At 44.5% G+C, this 23,047-nt stretch overlaps 1 protein-coding gene across 1 annotated transcript in view; it reads right to left on the bottom strand.

Moving 5' to 3' along the window:
• PLA2G4A (phospholipase A2 group IVA) overlaps positions 1 to 20,593 on the bottom strand; it is a 61,485-nt gene extending 40,892 nt beyond the window's left edge. The window contains exons 1-3 of the mRNA XM_027665318.1: positions 20,456 to 20,593; positions 13,807 to 13,888; positions 1,250 to 1,398 (exon numbers count right to left, since the gene is read on the bottom strand). Of these exons, the coding sequence (XP_027521119.1) occupies positions 1,250 to 1,398; positions 13,807 to 13,888; positions 20,456 to 20,488 (264 nt within the window). The 5' untranslated portion in view covers positions 20,489 to 20,593. The remainder of the gene's footprint in view (positions 1 to 1,249; positions 1,399 to 13,806; positions 13,889 to 20,455) is intronic.
• Between the last annotated feature and the right edge of the window lie 2,454 nt (positions 20,594 to 23,047).

Raw genomic sequence — 23,047 nt, 5'->3', positions numbered from 1 at the left:
CCAGCTGTAGCTCCTGCAGATCCTCCAAAAAAGCACAAGATCTGCAAAGAGGGGTAAAATTCTTTGCTCCAGAGATTCTGTCAGAATCCATAAAAGTGGAATTGAAACAATTTTAGTTCCCATACTGCAACAAAGGCAGATGAACCCAAGTTCTTTTCTTCCTGGCTGTTTCATGAAGAAGCCAGAATCGTTCCACTCCTTTCTAATTCCTGCTATTTGCCTGACTTGTTCTTAGAAGAGATTTCAAACCTTTCTCAAGTTTTCTGTGGCCAACTTGCACCTCCACAACTAAAAAATCTGGTAAGAATGCCCTCAGCTGCCTGCTGCACCTGACCCAGCTGGTGGCAGCTGTTTTGGGTGATCTGCTTCCTGCAGAGCTGTGGTGGAGCCATTGGGAATCCCCTCAGATTCCCTGTCCCTGGATGTATATGACAGTCCTTCACGCTCCACTGAGCCAGCCACGGGATTGTGGAGCTTATCCCTCTCCCCAGAACACAAGGAGCTTGTAGGAAGCATAATTCCATTTCAGATCCAAGAGATGATGGTCACAGGGCCAAGGAAAACCTTCACAGGCTCCAGCTCTGTCCCAGTTGGCCAATTTAGACTGAACTCCATGAGCTTGGCTCAGAAGACTGCACATGTCAGGGCCATCCCATAGGAAGAACAGAGCTAACAAAGGACCGGAGACAATCTTAAATGCTTGCCATGCCCACTTATAAAATACTCAGATGCAACACTCCCCTTCTGTACACAGCCTGGAAAGGTTTAACACCCCGAGATTAAACGGTGGCTTAACCAACAAGCCTGCACATGGAGTGGTCCCCAGAACAGCACTGGGTGGACTCCCAGCCCTTGGCTCCAGGCATGGAGGAGACAGCAGAACCACACTTTTGCTTTCTGTCTCCTCAGGGAGAAGCAAAGAATGGGCAGAGACTTGACTTTAGCCCCACCTATTCCCTGTCTGTAATAGCTGAATCAGTGCAGGAAGCAGGGACTAAATGATGACTGAGGTGAGGAATAGTAGGTACTATCCCTCAGGAGCAGTCCAAGAGGTGACTCACAGGCATGTCTTATAATGGCTCTCAAGGCTACTCCTTGAATAATTCAACTTATATACAACACCAGGGCTAAAAGAAAAAGGGGGGATCTTGAGACAACAGATGTCACACATGCACAAGTTGCTGTGCTTCACCTTTCCAGGCACTGTTCCCTTCCACCTTCCCAGCTGCAGCCCAGCCCTGGGATTTACCTCCAGGACATTCTCCAGGTTGGGGTCCAGAATGAACTCAAAGGTCTCGTTCCAGACGGGGTTCACGTCGTTGTTGAAATGTTTCGTTCTCTTCCTGCAGTCGGGGGCGGTCGGGATGAACAGCTCCACGTAGGGGTCCGGAGTGTCAACTGCAGGGCAAAACACACGCTCAGGGCAGGGAAAAACTCAGCTTTGGGTTGTAATAGTTGTTGGTACAATTATGTGAAACCACAGGTCACCTCCTGGTCTAGGACAGAGGAGTGTGCAGCTATGTAAGTTACATAAATATAACGACAGGAATGATACAATGATATTAATCTCCCAAAAAGAAACAGGAATTGGGATTTAAGAGAGGAGGAGAAAAGCCTTGCACAAACAGAATGGCACTAGGACCGAGTCAAGTTTATTGGGAACATACAAACAACTGCCAGGCAAGTTTTAAAAGTTTTCATTTCTTCCTCTCTTCCTAGCCTTTAATTTCTTTGGCTTGTGCCACACAAGTAAGTATTCCACAAAACAATGAAAACAAGCAGTTTGATCCAGAGTTTTGGATCCTCTTTCACCTTTGCTGGTTTGGGAGTGATGGAGGCAATCAGTGTGCTGCAGGAGAGCTGTGCAGATGTGAAACCACTGCAGCCACCACGGCTTTGGGGAGGTCACCACAGAACCAGGACGTTATTTACACAGGATATTGGAATAACAACTGTGCACAACACTGACTGGAAAAGGAGATATGGCAACTACAGCTGAGCAGAATTATCAGGGGGAGAAAAGTACACATTGACAGAACTCATCGGATGTGTCTAATAATAATCATCCCTGAGGGCAAGGAATGCATTCCTGGCAGCCCTAAAAATCCACTTTCCAACAAGTCAAAGCTTGTAGTTTCTTCCTCTTCAATGAGGGTTTTTTCCTGTCAAATTAGGCCAAGGCTCATGATGTCCTTCATGGTAGATTTTTCTAAAACATTGCTCAGATTTCAAATCAAATCAACTGTCTTTGGGGGGAAAAAAAAACCCACAACCAAACAACCAAAAAAAGGGCTTTCTGAAACCACTCAGGAGGTTTGGAATATGTACCCAGGCAAATTCTATTCAATTTTATTCTAAATAAACTTCTCAAGGAGTTTAATTAGCCAACTGCTGCTGGTCACACTGCTCCCTGAATAATGAACAAGCAGCTCTTTACAGCTGGGGATCAGCGTGGGAAGCCTTAAAATAGCAATCCTTGTTACCTCCTATGGAATTATGGCTGATCTTGTCTCCTTTTTAATGTCGGGGGAACAGGGGGATCAACACCCAGTCACCTCTCCCTGGCAGATGTTACAACCTGCCAACTTCTACATTCTCTCTTTACAACCACCACACAAAGTCGTGCCAGAAAGAAGGGAATCCTTCATTGGAACTGAACATCCACCAAGTCAGAAGTGACAAGGTCTCATCTGCTAAGTCTGGACATCAAGCATCACTTTGGCAACAAACACACACACTTGTTTTGCCAGGAGACTGAACTTGGCTACAAAAACTTGGGGTTTTACACAAAATCACAGTGCTGAACAGAGCTCTGGGCAAAACATTCCTCTCCATTCAGTTTTTCGTGTCATTACATGAACCGCCTTATGTTATAAAAATCTAATTTTTTCTTACAAATACAATCCCCAAATGGTTTCCTCTCCATATTCAAAACCCCAAAACACATGGAAATCTCAGTCCTCTGGCACAGAGATGCCATTACTAACTTCCTATCAGGCTAAACATGAGGCAGAGAACAACTAAACTTAGGGAAGTCAGCCTTGGTAGTTCAGCACTGAGAAGCCACCCCCTCACCTCCATGCCTTTATTAGCTTTTAACCCAAGGCAAAGATTTAATCATCTGCCCTTTCATGTTTCAAAGTTTATTTTGAGCTATTTTCAGCTAAGAAAATGAAAATCTATTCTTTTGTAACTTCCTTCTTCAGATGAAGAGGAAAAAATACACTGGAACACTGCATGCTGTGATTAAGATATTGCTATAAGCTATATTATATTAATCAAAATCTTAATCCTTATTATTGGATGGGGACCAAAAAGCTAGATACCAGCAACCTGGCAAGTAACAGAAAAGTTCACTTCATGTATTTCAAAACATTAAAGTTGTCAAAGGCAGATTAAACAGTGTGTGCCCTTTTCCATGGATGTTTTTATTCCTGCTTGTGCACTTGCCAATTGATTTGCCAGGTGATGTTAAAAAAAAAACTTATCTGAAAATGCAAGTAAAAACAGCTTGATTACTGCTGTTATCACAGAATCCCAGACTGGTCTGGGTGGGAAGGGACTGTTAAAGCCCATCCAGTCCCACCCCTGCCATGGGCCACTAGCCCAGGTTGCTCCAAGCCCCATCCAACCTGGCCTTGGACACTTCCAGGGATCCAGAGGCAGCCACAGCTTCTCTGGGCAACCTATGCCAGGGCCTCCCCACCCTCCCAGGGAAGGATTCCTTCCCAATATCCCATCCAACCCTGCCCTCTGGCACTGGGAAGCCATTACCCCCCCTTGTCCTGTCAATTCAGGTCTTGTCCTAAGACCCTCTCCAGCTCTCCTGGAGCCCCTTTAGGTACTGGAACACTGCTACCCATATTTTGATTTTAAAAGGAAGAATCTTTGTGGTTAATGGGTCAAAAGCTGATGTTTTGCAAGTTTAATCAAGACAAGAGAATTATCTATACCTGATATATATCTATATCTGGACTTGATGATCTTAAAGGTCTTTTCCAACCTTAACAATTCCATGTAGGGACAACCCTATACGGGAACAGCTCTTTTTTTCCAGCTCCAGTACTTGAAATAGAACCACAGACTTAAAAGCAACAATATGTAAGGATTTGTCCTTGTTCCTCAGGACACTTCTGAGGAAAATGAGAGTTTTGTACACTCAGCCTTGCTCCAGGCTAATCCTTACACACGTGCTCTCCTGTGATTCCTCTGCCACAGCATCCCAACGTCAGAGCACAGGGAACCCTTGGAAGGATTTCCAATGGCCACATGCATCCCCACAGGATGGGATAATTCCATATCCCTCTTTTCCTGGCACTTTTTGGCTGCTTACAATAAGTGCAACTGAATGTCCTGGAGAGCTTCAGAGGGAACAGCACAGGGAAGGTTGGAACACGGGAACCAGAGGGATTCCTCAGGAACAAACCAACCTGAACTGACAATTCAACACCTAAAACCCCAACTGCACACTTAAAAATAAACCTAAGAGTTCCAGCACTGCTGCCAACGAGGGTCCTGCAATTAGCAGCTGAAAGCTGTATGTACCCTAAAGCTAATTAACAAAACATCCATAATCATGTCAACCTCCAGCATCCTCCACGGGCTGAACACAGATTTCCAACAGCAAAAGCAGAGTCAGGATCTACACTGCTATTTTTAAACAGCTTAGGAAATGGCTGAGAGGTAGAAAGTAAGGACTCCATGACTTTGCCTGGTTTGATTTCTCTCCTGGTTAAGTAATTGCTATAGGATTTTCCCTTTAAATTACATTATGAATCACCAAGTAAAACCCACAAGGGACAGTAATTAGGGTCAGACACTCTCACATTAAAAAATGAGTAATGGTTTAACAATCTGTCTGTTAAAGAAACCTGTAAAATCTTCTACATTGACTGGAAAGCATTTGATCTTATGCTATTAATTTGATGAGATGACTGTCGGCAGGCCCCTACATTAATATAATTAATATTTCAGATATATAATTCATGTTTTAGTCATTTCAATTATTTCAACAGCATAACAGTCATAAAGAAACTATAGAAAGCCTGTTCAAATATAAAATACCAAGGATGAAGCCAATACCATCACACATTAAAATTTATCTTATTTGTCCATCAAAAGTCAAAAGAAAAGTTCTTAAAGTATCCCAAAGTCTGTTTTGCTGTAAGAAATTCCACACCATAAGGATTTGACTCTTTTTCCACATGAGCCTGTCACAGACACCCGTGATCACAATGGATATGAACTAAAACTATACAAACTTTAATTCCACTTAATATATGCACCACCATTAGAGAAACTTCATCTGGATCCAGATTTTTTGGTCCCGTGATCTCCAGATATCATTTTTAAGCAATTATGGGAATATTCCAGCAAGTCCATGGCAGAACTTCCTTAAAGAACTGTGTTATGTTTGGTTGATTGGAGCATTTTGCTTTCTGGGTAACCATTATTATAATTAATACATGGTAATATATTTTATATTGATATGGATTATTACATATATACCAGTTACCATATATATTATACAAATATTGGGGGGGGGTGTATATATATATAAAAATGGTAATAACCATTAATTTATCCACCATTAAGTGCAATCCCATTCATAAAACCTCACTAGGTTCCAAATGACCATCTTTGTCTATTTTCCACCTTTTCTTTGGTTTCCTGCATTACAGTACAGCTTGTTTAGCACAAAATCACACTGTAGCTGAGCAGCCTGACTGAGGCCAAGCTAATACTGAGAATTGCTGGATGACCTCTCCCTCTTCCAAGGGGGAAGAAGCTGAATAACAACTGAATTGCTATTCAAATAGTGAATTTTACAGGGCTCACTGGACAAGATGCTTCACAGTGGCTTGAAAATACAAGTTCCTCTCTCTGCCACAGGCAGGTGAAAATGTAATGAATTGTAAAATCATGGGGCTTCCCAGTTTCATGTGACTTTCCAGTTTTAAAAAAGGGAATTCTTAAAAATGGTACTTACCAATAATTGCCAAGTACCAATGATTAACATTTCCCAAAAAACACATTAACAAATCAGTGAGTTATTAGATTTGGCTTAGCCTTGCTCTGTTCCACCCCAGTGAGAGACCAACAAAGGCCTGAAAAAGATGTCTCCAGTGTTCAGGAGAACTCAGGCACCGGGAACTGATTAATCAAAGAAAGGAATGGAAAGAAGGAATGGAAAAAGGCAGAGCCACAGGATCCCACACAGGGACCAGGAGCAGGGCCACCATTCTCACAGAGCAGATACCTGAGAGTTTCCAGAGGAGGGGGTGGATTATTTGCTGCCTGTGTTTCAGGTATTACAGGGACTGCCAAGCTTTAGGCTCTGGGGATTTTGCAAAGGGGATGGTGCAGGGTGAGATTTCACGAGCGGAAGGTGACTCCAAGTGAAGCAGTTATGCCACGGGAAATCCTGGCATTAGGTAACACGTTCATTAAAAATCAGCAGTGCCTCTATTGCAGTGATTTTCAACCCCAGCATTGCTGCAGTGAAGGGGAGAACTGAACTCCCAGCACAGGCAGTGCATCACCACCCAGTGTGCTGCTGGGGGACATCACTGGTTTCACTGATCCAGCCTTGAAAGGGGAAAAAAACCCCCTAAACAGGTCAGCTGAATGCTGCATAGGGTCACACCAGATTTGTACAAGTGCCAAGAGCAATATAATATTCCTTTCTCTACATTATTTCTAAGTTCCTTTTGCAGACAGATAGTGAAAAGTGACTGAAACACTGATCTTGCAACAGCCCAGAGAAAAATAACATTTTTCTCTGTAGTGTGCCAGAAACTAAGGGGTTTGGGTTTTTTTAATTAATTTAAATGCCTAGTTCTCAGTGAAACATCTCACTCTACCACCAAGACACATGGGAGAGAAGGTGGCCTGGCTCAGCTCCAGCTGTGGGTCCACAGCAATGCCAGACCTGGACAGGGATAATTTGGTCTACAGTAACATCATCACATTCCTGCTAAATTGCTTCAAAGCCACAAAATGACTTTTAGTCCAGATTTATGTTAGCTGATGGAGTATAGATTATTCCTAGCCTGGCATAAAGTCTGCTAATACAAATTTACACTGGCAAGGTTCTCTGAATCCACAGAACAAGTTTACACTGGATCTGTGCTTGGTATCAAGAGGTTTTAGAGGTTTTGGGTCTCTACCAGTAGCCCTAGAGCTTGATTTACTGTATTGCTGAAGTGCAGCCTCAGGGCCTTGATAGAGAAGAGGTTCTTCCCTTGACTTTTTAATTCAGACAATTATAAGGAACATTTTTCAAACCCAGAGCTGCCCTAACTGGAGCGGAACCAGAGCTAAGTATAGGCTCAGGCTGCTGCATAAACATCACATCTTTGTAAAACCATCATCACTGCCACTGCAAGAAGCTCCAGGAAACCCCAAACTGAAGTGACACCTGGGAGTTGTTCCTCCTCCTGTCCAACCTGAGCCTCCCCTGGCACAGCTGGAGGCCGTTCCCTCTCCTCCTGGCCCTTGTTCCCTGGCAGCAGAGCCCGACCCCCCCCGGCTCCCCCCTCCTGTCAGGGGGTTGCAGAGCCAGAAGGTCCCCCCTGAGCCTCCTTTTCTCCAGGCTGAGCCCCCCCAGCTCCCTCAGCTGCTCCTGCTGCTCCAGCCCCTTCCCAGCTCCCTTCCCTTCCCTGCACACGCTCCAGCCCCTCCGTGTCCTTCTTTCGTGAGGGGCCCAACACTGAACCCAATTCAGATGCTTCAGATCACACCTTTAAAACCCCATTTTTAAAACAAATTAAAAGTCTTTTTTATACAGCAACCTGCAGAACTCCTTACCAAAGGAGCTGTGGGTGAAAAGACTTACATGGATTCAAAGAAAACAAGTGAAGTTTCTGCAGGAGAACCTCGGTAAGAGCTAATTACACCAGGAGCACATCCAGCTCAGAGAGTCCCTCACTGAAGGCAGTGGCGGAGAGGTGCCAGAGGAAAGTGTCACATGCTTACCCTGTTCATATTTTTCCTTTATAACTCACTATGACTGATGTTCTTCCCGATTATCCCTTAGGATCAGGCATTAGACCAACCCTAACACAACTTCGAAGCACTCCTGAGAAGGGGAATGAGAGGGGAAAGAATAGAAAGCAGGAAAAAGTCAACTTATTACAGAGGATAAATGGCACAAAATAAGGAAGACTCCTCCTAAATGGAGAGAGCAAAAGGCTCAAACTGGAGAAACAGTGGTGTGCACAGCTCCTGGAGAACAGCCCCACCACAGAGCTCTGCCTGGAGACAGGACAGCACACGAAATAGGAGCAATTCCCAGCCACCACCAAGCTCCTTTCTCCTGGGGCTGCAGCTGGTCCCAGCCTGGAGCAGAGGGACAAGGAGGTTCTCCAACCAGAGTCCCAGGAAGATGGATCCTGGGTCTGAGCCAGCACGACTGCTCCATGTTCTCAGTGCAACAGTCATGGGAGAGCCCTCCCCTGGGATGAGAGCAAGTGTTCACCAACCTTTGACAGAAACAGCCCCTGCCTCAGTAACTACATGGCAAGTACTCACAGACACAGTTTGGTTCTCATCAAAAAGATATTTTTGCAACTGAAAAGAGCAGCAATTCCTGGATCAGCTTCACTGTGGAACACACGAACCTGTTTCCAACATTGCTGTCCCCCTGAAGCACTGGCTAAGTCTAATCAGGAAAGAATACTGGGAAGGAAACAAATCTGGCATTTAGTTGTCTTGATGATCTCCCTGAGATCTGCAGTAGACACCTCTTGAGCAGTTGTCAGTAGCATTGTTCATTATTTAAGAGCCACATGGACACATATTTCAGTACCAGCCCTGGCTCCTGATGCAGAGGCACCTGCTGTGGTCAGTGGTGGAGCTCAGAGCACTCCAGGCCATGGCAAACAGCAGGGCCAGCACAGGGGCTGGCAGAAGGCTCAAACCTTATGGCTCCTGGCCATGAAACCTGCATGTGCAGCTTGCAGGATGGGGAGGATTGGCCAACGCTGACCTACTTTTCCCAGGTTGTTGGAATGGAAAAGGGAAGGAGTTTGACTTGTTTTCCTCTTGCAACTCCCTTGCAAAAATCAGAACCTGCTCCAGGGCCTTGCAGGAAGAGCCTTAGCTGATGACACTTCAACAGGTATGGTAGCTAAGCCAGGGGCAGGAGCAGCCAGCTGTGATCCTGAGAACAGCTGGGTCAGTCCTGAACCAGCTGCTGTAACACCAGCTCCAACACAAGCAGGCAAACCTCCAATTCCTCCCGTTGTTAGGCCAGGTTTAAAACCCTGCAAACATCTACCTAGGCTGCTCTAGACTGCTGTGACTTGGGCTTTAGCTAGGCCAGGTTCAACCTCAGGAGCTCTGGCTGATGGTGAACAGCCACACTAGTGGCTGACACCACACTAGTTCAGCCTAACTGCAATGGAAATGCATCTTTTATTCCAACAGGGAAGACAGCAACTGGGATGGAAGCTAAGTACCAGTGTCACAAGCTGTCAAACTTTAAACTTTCTTGAGAAAAGATTTTTTTTCCCCTTGAAATGGCCCAGAATTACAAATGTTCATTATCAAAGCAACAAAAGTAGCTGAGGTAAGTAAAAGCTGCAAATCCAAAACAGGATTAAGGAAGATTAGCAATCATTAAGAACAGTCATAAAACTGGTTCCCTCTGTAGATGCTTCCATTTGTTTTGAAAGCCATTATACTGAAATGGATCTTTAAAGATACAAGACAAATTTTACAGTGCTTCCTTTGACCAAATTTTCCACCAAGCTCCCTGAAAATCCAGAAGGGGAGAGATGCTATGGAAAGAAGAACCAGTTTGCAAGCATTTCTCTTCTACAATATTGCAGTTTGGGATTCTGGTCATTTTTCTGCAAGTTCTTGTACTGTCATGGAAGAAAGGAAAGGCTCTACAGTTTGGGTGGCAGCTGAGTAGACTCAAAACTAAACATCTACTATATAGGAACACACTAGACCAGAGGCGAGATCTTTTCCAAGAGCTCCAGTTAGAGAAGTGATTTTACAAGGTCTGGAATCAGCAGAAAGCTAAGCATTTAAGATAACTAAATCCTCACCAATGCCATGCAGATTCTGTGATATTTTATCTTGTAATAGGTTTGTGTGGCAGCTTTTGGACAGCAGGTGAATAGAATCCCAGAATGGTTTGGGTGGGAAGGGACCTTAAAGCTCATCCAGTTCCACCCCCTGCCATGGGCAGGGACACCTTCCACCAGCCCAGGTTGCTCCAAGCCCCATCCAACCTGGCCTTGGACACTTCCAGGGATCCAGGGGCAGCCACAGCTTCTCTGGGCAACCTGTGCCAGGGCCTCCCCACCCTCATAGGGAAGGATTCCTTCCTAAGAAATTTCTTTGCCTCTTTTTGTGTTGAACTGGTTTTCTGCCAGTTCAGCTGGCTCACCCCCATCACGTGTCTGACAGGTGGTACAAGGGTTGCAGCAGGAACACCAGAAAGAAGGAAAGGTCTAAGTGATAAAGTGGGTTTAGTTGTCTTTCTAACTATCCTACTCTGTTACAGTTAATTGGCAATAAATGGCAGGAATCTCCTCAAATTGAGTGTGTGTAGCCCATGTCAGTAAGAGGTGAATGATCTCCTCTCCTTATCTTGACTCAAGAGAGCCTTTCATCATATTTTCTCCCCTGTATTGTTGATGGCAGGGGAGTGATAGAGAGACCAGCCAAGGTCAACCCACCAAAATCTGCTGCAGTTACTCAGCTCATAAATCTTCCTGTAAAAGATGCAGCCAGAAGAGCTGACCACAGTGAACAGAGCAGTCACTAAACCAGAATTTACATCTGGGGATGTTGATGGGATGATGATATCTTGGACTGACATAATCACCTTGACAGAGACACCAAAAACTGAAACAAGTTAAATCAGTACAGAAAATACTTCTATATTAAGGCAACAGTAAATGGGCAGATACCTTTAATAAGAAGGGATTTGAATGAACTTCTGGAAAGAGGGTCTGCTCTCAAACTTCTTTTACAGTAAATCTCATTTATCACCCCCAAACATGCATTCACAGAATGACAAATTGGTCGAGTACACTGACTTCCTTCACATATGAAAAGCATCTGGATGGAAAATTTCTATTATGCAATTATTGCCATTTTGGTTTATTTTGATGTGCTCTATCAGTGAGTAGCAATAGCAGCTACTGTAGCTCAGCTACTCAGATCCTGGGATGACCAAGATTTAGATTTGGTTGCTTGTCTTTGTCAGATCACCTCCCAGAAATGTTAACTCACAGACACAATGGGAAACCACAGCCAAACAGAGAGGGCTGGAGGCTATCCCAACTCCAGCTTCCTCTGCTGTTCCACCACAAAGAGCAGCCAAGGCACTAAAAATAAGTCTTGGATCAGCAGAGCTGCCTGTGTGACCTGGTCACTCCAGAAAACACACTGCCTCTGGAAGCTACACTGTAAGTGGGCACCTGTGACCTGGGTTTAAGGATAACACAACCATTTACACTCCTCATTAACAAAGAGCTCAATAAATCTTGAAAAACATGCTTAAAATATTGCCTGGGCTTAAGGAGACAGAATTCAGGGCCTCTGTGCCCATCCACACCACACCTTCCAGCTAAAACTCCTTGAGCAGAGGCAGAGTTCAGAGCCTTAAGAAGAAAATATCACACAAAGCACTTCAGCATATTTAATAAACTTAGACTGACCCAGATTTTTCAGAGCAAGTCTTGGAAAAACTGACACGGCAAAAAGAACAGCAAAACATTACACAAAATCCCTCATGTTCCCCCATCACCATCACAATGTAAAATTAACTCTCTTGACCCCAGAACAATAACAGCAGAAAAAAAATCTGGGGCAATCCACCAGAAGAGCCAACAGCTTGGTAGTGTCCATAGTGGGACAGTGTCCATGAAGGGTATGCAGGTACCCACCCCAACCACGTCACAGCCACCCTTCCTGGCAGTGATTCCTGTCCTTGAGACAAGAAAAGTTCAGAAATTCCTTCCACAAGTTCCAGTTTTGGCAAATCAAATTAAAAAAAATAACGTGTATATATATATATATATATATATATATGTATGTTGGCACAATCAACTGTAAAGACCCTTCAGCACTCACAGCTTCAAGCATCTCTCCTCAGTAATTAACACGATCACTGATTTCATCAAAGAGCTCCCAGGCTCCAACACACCAAGCTTTGTAAAAACCCAGGAAATAAAAACATTGTTCACTTTCCCAAAATAAAAACAGACACAACGATCTGTTTCTCTCACTGTGGGGGATTTGCCAGGACTCCAAGAACCAGCCCCGGGAACTTGGAAGCTCCCTCAGAGATGCCCCAGGCTACAGAGCTCTGGTAGCTGCCTCAGACAGGAAACAAAGCAGGTTTTGGTAGCCCTTAGTTCTGACAGGTTTTATCAAAATAAAATCTTCTTCCTGAGCAGTTTTTTGGTTTTGATGATTTGCAAAGATAACAGGGTGGGTTTTTTTCGGAAGGAAAAAAAAAAAAGAAATTATGTTAATGGATTGCACTTGGAATTTATTCTATAGGAATATGGTGAACAAAAATGTCATGGTCTTCTGGCTTTCTTCACCCTTTCCCCACTCCCTTTAATATCATATCATGGGGTCCTCTCTTCAATCTCCTTTGTTTTCTTCCCATGTTCCCCACACTGTCTCACAAAAGAGAACTCTGAGTCTGAGAACTTGTGTTGTCCATCTTCTCACACACACAAACCTGTGGGCTCCTTCTTCCACTCTTCCAGCACTTCTCCTGAGGTTTTTTGGTATAAAGATTATATAAATATGTATCTACACACCCCACTGCATCTTCCCTGGGTGTTCTATCCTTTACCCCACAGGAGATGTTAAACAGATTCCCAATTCCCTCTTTTTCCCTTCACCAGGGCTCCCCTTTCTCCCCTCATACTTGGGGCTCTTGAACATTCTCCTTCCAAGTGTCCTTCCCCCAGTTTTACTAACAGCAGTAGACTTTAACTCTGAAAACCCACTGTTAACCCACTGAAGCAAAGCTGAGTGTCAGAGCAGGAATTGGAAAGCATTTGCATGTCCAAGGAGCCTGATGGGAGAGCAGGAGCAGGACACCACACTCACCCTCCCAACCCCTGGGCTATGCCAGGCTCTGCACAGAGTGCCAGGGAAAGGGAGAGATGACCTGGCAGCAGAGCAGTTAGACCTGAGGAAGTGGGAATATCCTTTCTGCAAATTCAGCCAATATTCTCTCCCTCTTCCCTCCTTTAGAGCAGAGAAAAGTTTTCATGGGTTGTTCTTCCTGGTGGTTTCCTGTTCAGCTACACAGTCCAGCAGCCTCACAGAAAGGGGAAGAAGTGCTGGTGTCATGTATCTCCCCACCACTAGATCTGCTGACCCATTTTGGGCTGGTTTTTGAAATGGCTTTTATTTTTTTCTCCTTACTGCACTGACTCAGCAGAGCTCTGGGCTTCTCTCCTTTGACATGTTCCCACCAGCAAACCACAGCCTTCTGAGGCAGCAGCAACTGCCAGTCCCACAGGACTCACAACGCTGAGCCAAAAAGCTAATTGTAGGTGTTGATCGTTGTAGGCAAATCGTTTACAACTCACTCAGCTCTTCTGGATCAATGGAAAGAAGGAGCAGCAAATCTGCTCTGAGTGAGAGTGAGCAATGACACGGGGACACTGCCCTGGCTTTAACAAGACAGACAAAAAAACCACCCCCAGCCCAGGAACAATCATTTAATGCACGACAAGCTGGATGTGTCATCACCTCCCCCTGCCTACGGCAACAGCCTCATGGAAGAAAGAGCAAAATAGAAAGAGAAATACTCACGCATGTCACCAATGGCTCCCTTGGTGACATTTGTGGCTTTCCTTACTGTCACAGTGAATATGTGTGAGTACTGGTGCTCCACCTGGAAGTCAGAGAGTTAGAGGTGATTAAGCTCCAGAACAACAACAACAACAACCAAAAATCATCTATGAAAATAGGGTTTCATTTGGTCCAAAAACAGAGAGAGGGAAATCACCCAGGCAAAACGTAAGGGAAACTCATACTGGATAGAGCATCTTAAAGCTGAACTGCACCCTGCAGCTTTACTGGGAGGTCAGACCTTGCACTGGGGCTGCTGGATTTTCCTGCAGCCACACCTACTAATCTCAATGAATAACACTCCTCCTCTCCACACAACCTGCTCCAAGGCATTTAGTCAGTCAGGGACAACTGGGTACGGTAAAGAAAAAATAAAAAAGGGGTTATTTTACAGCTTGTCTTTGTAATTACCTTCCCCTGGTACAAAGAACAGGAGAAATTATTTCCAAGTATGTGTTCTGGAGCAGATAAAAGCACACTGCACGTGCAAGGGACAGAGTCAGTGATACCTGGAGTACACCTTTTAGCACACATCAATATTCAGTGGGAAAGCATCCTTAAGACAATGTAAGGAAGGTGAAAACCCAGCTGTTAAAACATTCCCCAGCAAGTTTTGTGCAGTTTCTGGGGGTTCCTGTTTCCTGCAGAGCCCAAGCACACAGCAGGAGCAGGTCTCTCCTGAACAAACTAGGGAAGTAGGAAAAGATGCGAAGTTAAGAAACAAAAATAAAAAATTTAATAAAAAGACGTCACCAACTCACATCTACTGTTGCTTTATCTACATAGTCATAAATTTGACCAACTCTGAGACTGACCAGTGCATACTGCAGGGCAGACAACACTGGCTTTACAGGGACAGAGCACAGAGATTGTGGGTATATCTGATGTGCTGGAGGCAGGATCAGGTCTCCCACAATTGCCTCCCAGCCCTTACACCTACACTGCTATGTTAAAAGCCTGTCTTAGGACACTTGAGCTGTCTGGCTGCCCACAGTGCCCAGACACTGACTCACACCCTGCTACAACATACCTCAGGTTTGCATTTCCAGCACTGAAATAGGGATATTTTCTTTCTTTTTCTAACCCCCTATTAACTTAGTGATATATTTGGCATATCAGCCATTGGGACCAAAACAACTAGCCAAGTATCAAAGGTCTTACAATGTATTCCAACCAGAAGGAAAAGCGGGAAAGACCAGAATCAAGAAATTCACTGGAATTTATTTAAAACCACAGACAATACCCTTGGTATGGGACATGCTTTTCAGGCTGTGCCTGGTGCTTTCTTGCTCTGTTTTCATCTGGACACTTCCTTTTTTCAAAACTGGTTGTTCCAGCCAAGCCTCATTATTTCTCATCTACAACTCACCCACAGAGTCTAGAACCAAACTGGACCCCTCTAATAAAAAAAAAATACTATCTTATAGGTATCTTACATATCATTTCCTCAAAAAAACCAAAAAAAGCCAAAACCAACTAAAGACAGCAAAAGTGGCTTGTGAGTGTTTAAGTAATAGTTGTGTCAGGATACATTAAAAAGGAACTCAAACAATACCAACCAAATCCCTGCACAACCCCGAGGTCTGTGAAAGCACAGCCCCATCCCCATGGCAAAGCATCCAGGAGACACTGCCCACAGTGCCACCACGGGATGAGTTCACTGCAGCCACTGCCTGCCCCAGACACTGCACGGGGCAGCTGCCTTTGGCTGTGATCACCCCTGGGTTGGGACAGCCAGAAGCTCCATCCATGACTGTCTGTCTGTCCAGCAGCACACTGCAGCTCTGGGATCCCTCCCCTGTCAGCTGCAGGAGCTGTCAGGATCAAAGAACAAGGCAGCAGGCAGGGGGAACTGTGGTAATGCCAGCTGTTACCTTACAAGTGGTGCACTGAAACCCTCATTGGTTCAGTGGTTCACCAAGCACAGGAAAAGCGGAATTCAGACTCTGCCTGATCCTCCCAGTGGGACTGTTTGCTCACCTCCAAAGCACCAAACCCAACAGAAAGGGTTTAGGTGTGGGAACCCACAGCTGGTAAGAGTCAATACCTACTGAACAGCCTGCCCTGTGCTGGCATGGAGACATAGCCAGGATTCCATGACATCCATCACTGCCTGCACTGCAGCTTCCAAGAGGGCATGGATGAACGGGAAGGAGGATGTGACTTCTCTGTGAATGAATTGCTGCCCAGAGTTTTCCATCACAGTGGGGTAAATGGGGATTTTAGTGCCTATCTGGGAAGAGCTGGTTCTATGTGAACACAGTTATGTGAAGTTCTGTCATTCACCCTGCTCCAAGAATTTTTACAAGCTGTGAATCTCCCAAAACCAACAGCTCTCGCTGCCCCCCATTTTCAGTTTGCTGCTTAAAAACACCCAAAGCTGCTTTATCAGTGTGTGCCACCTTCACACAGGTCAGGTGTGATGAAGGGCTGGTTTCACAACACGGCACTGGCCTCAGTTTGTTCACAGACTGATGTATTTCCTTTGTCACACACAACCTTGTAATTAAGAGAAACAGCCCAAAGTACAAACACACCACCCTTCTCCTTTTTCTCAGCTCTTAAGAAAGAGCTTGTCCTCACTGGAGAACCCAAATCAGAGATCACCGAGCATTTAGCAACGAGGAGGAGGATGGAGTTATAATTAAGTGACAGGGATGGGACATGGGTGTGCTGCATTCAGCTCTCAGCTGATACATGAAATTCATGTGCAATTCTGGTGCCTCGGAGTCCTTGGTGGAAAACGAGGAGACTACACGATGCTTCCTGACAAAAAGCACTCAGTAAAGTCATTTTCTTGCATCTCCCAGTCCTACTCATGAAATTTATATGCCTAAATAAAATGCCTACCACCAAGCCACCACTTACTAGTGCATTCTCATTCCAGCAGGACAGAGATCATCACTATTTCTACTACAAGTCAATAACTGTTTTGCTAAACAGTTATATTATCATAAAAACTGCTTTTTATTGACTTAAACAGCAACCCCCACCATTCCAGCTGTTATACTGCCAGGAAAGTTAAGTCTGGTTTAAGATCTGGGATCCTTTGAAAGGAAGGCATGTACACAGAGGCCTGGCAAAACCAGAAAACATTATATCCTTTCCCCATGCCTCACACTGAGGATTATAATTATAAAGAGTTATTAATATTTGGCCATAATGACACACTTGGAAGAAATTTGTAACTGTTAAAATAAATGATCTCCCTGTTTGTAAAAAGAAAAATATACAGAGATACACAGGAAGCTCCAAAGTCCAGATCTCTTCTTACACCAAAATAAACATTTTTCACGTAATTTAAGTACAATAGGAAATTAGGGCAATTTTCCACTTAGGATCCAGTTTCTAAGGGGATTAAAAGGATTAAATGTCCACATTTCAGAAGCATTTTTTGGTTAGTTTTTGGAGTGAGTTCTGAAGTCATCGGATGCCCCCTGGAAACACCACAAGAAATGTGTTGACTCCAAATACCTCTCCAAATCCAGCCCTTGCTGCTTTAGATGACTAAGCTGCATTTTCTCAAGTGACTTATGTTCACCTTAAATCTTGATAAAAATCTGTACATTGCCAACCCCTCAAGTACTTCTGAAAAACAGAGGATGGTAAATAAATCACTTAAACGTTGCAACATTGAGTGGAGCAACATCTGCATTCCTTTAAAAATTGACGACAGGTTACAAATTTCAAAAGCTTACAACTAATTCTAGGGGAAGGTGTCCCTGCCCATGACAGGGGGTGGAATGAGACAGGTTTTAAGGTCCCTTCCAACCCAAACCATTCCGGGATTCGATGAATTTAAAAAACTCAAACCTCCCATCCACAGTGGCCTCGCTTTACAGGTGCATTTCATCTCACTTCCTCTTTGTCCAGAAATTTAGAGGAGAAAGGAGAGAAAGGTTTTCAACCTGCCCTCTCTGAGCATGGGGTTTCTAAATTATGGGACTCCTGTGGGCAGTATTCTACTCTACTGGTTCAACACTGGTTTTCACCCAGCTGGGCACTGGAACAGGCTCCCCAGGGCAGTGGGCACAGCACCACGGCTGCCAGAGCTCCAGGAGTGTTTGGATGATCCTCTCAAGCACATGGTGTGACTCTTGGGGATGGGCATGAGCAGGGCCAGGAGTCGGACCTGATGATCCCTGTGGGTCCCTTCCAACTCAGCATGTTCTGGGATTCTGGGATTCCAGGTATCCTGCACAGTCACGATTCAATATCTCCCGTTCTCACACACCTTTCCATCTCTCCCAACTCCTCCCCTGCCTCCTTTCTTCCTCCCTCACCTTTGCTTGCCTTCCTCCCAGTAAAATTTCCCTAATTATCTGCTTTCCTCCCTTTAACATACTTTACATCTTTTACATATTTGTGAGCACACAAACACCATCACCTTCCCACTCTGGGGCTGGGAAACAACCTCACACCAAAGTCTCCCAGAACGCAGGTGGGTTTTACCTACAAACTTTCCGGACTTGCCAAGAAGGAGGAATTTACATTTCTCCAATATCATATTTGTGTATTCCAGAATGCTGAGTCACAGAACACAACTCCATCAGGAGATTGCCTTGCACACCAGCCCCAATCAGGAAGCTCTGGCACGGGCAGATTGCATAAGTATTTAATAGTTTTACTTCCTCAATGTTAAGGTCACTTGAGCTCACAACTGGGCTGGACAAATGACAATATTTGCCTGTTTACTTAAGTAATAGATTTTCAGAGTCCATGCTCTTCTTTCACAGGGTATTTCAATTCAGACAAACATTTGTGCACACACTCACAATTTTATCTTGAAGCCATTTTTCCCATTGTTATAATATTTATCCCCCATATCATTGTAATCAAAGATGTATTATATATCTTAAGTCTCTAAATCTAAAGCTTTCTTGGCACAGTCTGCACCTCCAGTAGCTTTTTATTCCTCAGAGTCTTTCACAAAATGTGAAAAAAAAGATAAATAAAAAGATCAGAAAACACACAAATCAGCAAAAGGACTATTAGGGAGTATACTTTTGAGTCTTTTAATGCCAAATGTTCTTAAAATCCAAGATTTTTGCATGGATACAAGCCTGCTGCCTTCCAAATTCCAGTAAAAACTTCCATGGAATTTCAATTTTCAAATTAAGAAACCTCAAAAGAGTTCCATTCACTTTTCAAGCAATTAAAAGATCAGCTCTCGCATTGACAGCGTTTATTACAATATATATACTGGTATCAGAAGATCTTTCACGGGAATGATTCAATGAACTATAACCGAGTGCCTCAGAGACCTCTCCCATAAAGGTACAGATCATTCCAAGCATTCCATCCAGGAGAGGGCAGTGACGCCAAAAGGAGCAAGTCAGCGAATTGTTGTAACACATTTAAACAGAGACATCAACCTGCAGTTGGTCCTTCCAGCTGAGTTCACAGGCCTGTGGAGGAGCAAAGCCGAGTCTGGCACGTGCTGGCTGCAAACTGGAGCAGAGGATGTGAGCGTGTGGGGTACAAACCACAGCACTGATAAGAGATCACTTCAAGGAAGCACAGGGTGTATTTTTAGCCATGCTTTAGAAGCACAGCACTCTGACAAGTGTGGTTATCTCCGGGTACACGTCACTGTTCCTGCTGGGGGATCCCGGGGCTCTTCCGAGAAGCCCGTGATAGGAACACGCCCGGTGTGGCTCCAGATTTCAGTCTGAGCAGAAATTGCCATTTCATGTTTACTCTGGAAAGTCACTTCCAGGAGAGCTACATGGGAATATCCCAGTGTTCAGTGAGCCACTGCCTCGCCCCACAACGGGCAGTTCTGCTCCCATTTCCCTTCTCCTTCTCTTGTCCCTGCTGCTCCACTACACAGGTTGTGCTCACGTGGCTCCACCCTCCCCCTGGGTCAGCTCTGACAGCACAAAACGGATTTTCTAATCATTCCATGAAATCCTGGAATGGTTTGGGTTGGAAGGGACCTTAAAGCCCATCCCTGCCATGGGCAGGGACACCTTCCACTAGCCCAGGTTGCTCCAAGCCCCGTCCAACCTGGACACTTCCAGGGATGGGGCAGCCACAGCTCCTCTGGGCAACCTGTGCCAGGGCCTCACCACCCTCACAGCCAAGAATCCCTTACTAATAACTTTTTTTGGTCTATTTTTGTATTGAACTGTTTTTTCTGCCAGTTCATCAAGGTCAATTGTCTCCCTAAAGACATGGGTTTGATAGCTGGGACAAGGGATGCAGCAGGAACACTGGGATAAAGCAGGAAGGCAGAAGCAGGAGCTTTCAGTGGCAGCTGCTGTTGAGTAGCACAGACCATTTCACTCAGACCTTGAATTTGCAGGATGTATTCTGAAGATTATCTTTGAACCAACATCATTGATATACACTAGTTTAAGATCTAAACACCCAAAATTGTCAACTCACCCCTCTATCCATACTAATGAAAAGGGAAAGAGTCAGTAAATAGAATTGTGTCAAAAAAAATTGTACTGTAAGGGATAAAGTTACACACACCATTTCTTTAAGGAATTAGTAACAACTGCAATGTTATGTGCTTATTTAGAGTACCCTCTAGTAGAACACATTATACAAGACAGGATATATTACAGAAGACAGTATACACAGAAGATTCAGAGCTACTTACCACAATGTGCTGGTAAGGATCTATGACAGACATTTTTGTTTAATTTTTATTCCAGGCAACTGTCCAATATTTATTTCAATTCCACAGAGGAGAGGTTTTCTCGTTTTTCAGAGTAGAGTTCAGTATGAAAGATCCTTTCCCTACCAAAGAAAAAAATATAATTAAAATTCTTATGTTCCTTTTAAACTGTATTTTGTAACAGCACAAATCAGTTCCTCTGCCCTAGGAAGGTTCCCAGCACTCACTTGTTTACCAAGCAATTAATTTCAATAAACTATGGAGATACAGATATTTACTTGCCTGAGCTGTAGAAATTTCTCGTGCTTATTTCCTCTACCTCAGGGTAAGAGCGGGAATCAGATATCTTGAATTCCAGTCATCCCAGTATTCTACAGACAAATAAAAGAAGAGAAGCATCACATTCATCCCTTACATACATTCTAATATATATGCTTCCATACATTACAATCCTAGTTAAAACCAGGACTGAGAACTCTAAAGGAGCAGCAACAGTGCCCTCTGTAAACCCGGAAAGGCAATTCCAACCAGAGCTGTGTGTCACCTCCAGGCCACCCCAGCTCTCTGGAGATGCTCAAGAGGCTGTGACAGGCAAACTGCAAATCAGCTGGAAGGATTTAAACAGACTCTTCATAGGCCACTGCTTTCTGAACACTTGGTGAAGATCAGGGGCCACCAGAGACCTTCAACTTCAGAACTGTTTCCAACCATCAAAGGGAGGTTACTCCTTTCTGCATCTCTAAAAATCCATGGGGACTGCTGCACAGGATCAGTTCTCAGATCCAGCTAGACCATGATCAGACCTGAACCATCACAAAAGCTTCAGAGTGAAAAGAAGCAAAGCACCACGTGGTCCTTGGTCTCAAGGAAATGATCCCCAATCCTCAATTCTGAAACGGCAGGATAAGCCCTAAAGAATGATGGTTTATATCACTCCCAAATCCCTGGCTCTCAAGCAATTATGTGCAGGCATTACAATAACAATCTAGTTTTGTTATGATCACTGGAACATTACAATATCCCTTCATTAATCACTGAATCATTAAGGCTGGGAAAGCCCTCCAAGATAATCGAGTCCAACCATTAATCCAGCACAGTCAGGTCCACCACTAACCCACCACATCTACGTGTTTTTTTGAACACTTCCAGGGACAGTGATTCCACCACTTCCCTGGGCAGCCTGGGCCAGTGCCTGCCCACCCTTTCCTGGCAGCTCTAACAATAGCTTGAGGCTAGAAATCACCCTGGGCTTATTTATTTGTTTTTGTCTAAGGAAGTCTGAATAAGAAAGACTTCAGCGCTGGAGTAAATGTGCCCAGCCATATCAGTTTTGGAGGAACTGCTGGAATTCAAAGGCAATCCAGAAAAGGGAACAGCAAGTGCTATCCAATCACTGTCATGAACAGGAATTTTTTAAGTCATAAACCAGAAAATACACATTTCCCCTAAGTGCACAGCCAACTACTAACAAGCACCACATTTAATTTGAGAGGATACACAAAACCAAGTTGAGGATACTGCTCTGTCCATGGAACTAAGAAAACAGGGTAAGCCTGGTTCAAGTTGTTTGTCTTGCATCCTAAAGGCAGAGTTCCAGTTCCCCAGATGATCACTGAACTGGCTTAGACATGAGATCATCCTCTCTTTTCTTATAACCCCCCACCTCATTTATTTCAACATCTGCAGGAAACGCATCTGGGATGCTGCAAACAACAGCCTCTTTGACTACAGGGCCGGGATGAATCCCCAAGCACCACCTGCCCTCCATGTTGGATGAGACAAGGATGGTGCAGACAGACAAAAATGCGATCACGTCATCACCAACTGCCTCCCAAACACACCCGCGCTTACTGCGAGGGAAGGACACACGGACAGAGCTCTCAACAGGGACAAAAAGGGAGCCCTGCTGTGATAGATAAAGCCCAATATCCTGGTTTTCTGTATGGCACATCCCACCCCAACTCCTGCTGGTGTTACTCCAAATGGGAACTCTTGCTTTGCTGTCTTGTCAGTCTTTCAACAGAGGCAGGTACCCAAACCCAGGCATCCAGTGCCATCTCAGACATGTGAGTGCACCTGGCAGACAGACACATATTCATGCCCTTCCAGGAGCCAACATCTGAAGCAGCAGCAGACATCTATGCTTAAGTGACTCGAATACTTACTTATGTCCTTTACATTGGACTTCATTCCTATCAGAGTTACTTGACCCTGCCATAATTACACCACACCCTCTGCAAGCTCACACTACATTATCCATGGAGTTTGGGTTAATAGATTCTATACCTAAAAATTTTATTGTGGCAGAGGAGCCAAATACAGCACTACCAGAAGGTCCCTGTTACATCCACCAAGAGCCATGAAGAAAGTCTTGAAGAATGTTTGCTTCAAACATCTGCAGTAAAGAGAGCTGTGATCCCAAAATTATCTCAATGCTGCCCATATACATTGTCCATCCCACAAAGCCTAATGGAAGAGTCCTCATACCATCTCAGATTATCCTGAGTTGGAAGAGACCCACAAGGACCATCCAGTCCAACCCCTGGCCCTGCACAAACACCCCAACAATCCCAC

Source organism: Corapipo altera, unplaced genomic scaffold (assembly GCF_003945725.1).
Source record: "Corapipo altera isolate COAL_440 unplaced genomic scaffold, ASM394572v1 316, whole genome shotgun sequence".
In the NCBI taxonomy this organism is placed as follows: Eukaryota; Metazoa; Chordata; class Aves; order Passeriformes; family Pipridae; genus Corapipo; species Corapipo altera.
This window is presented reverse-complemented; position numbering and strand designations above follow the sequence as displayed.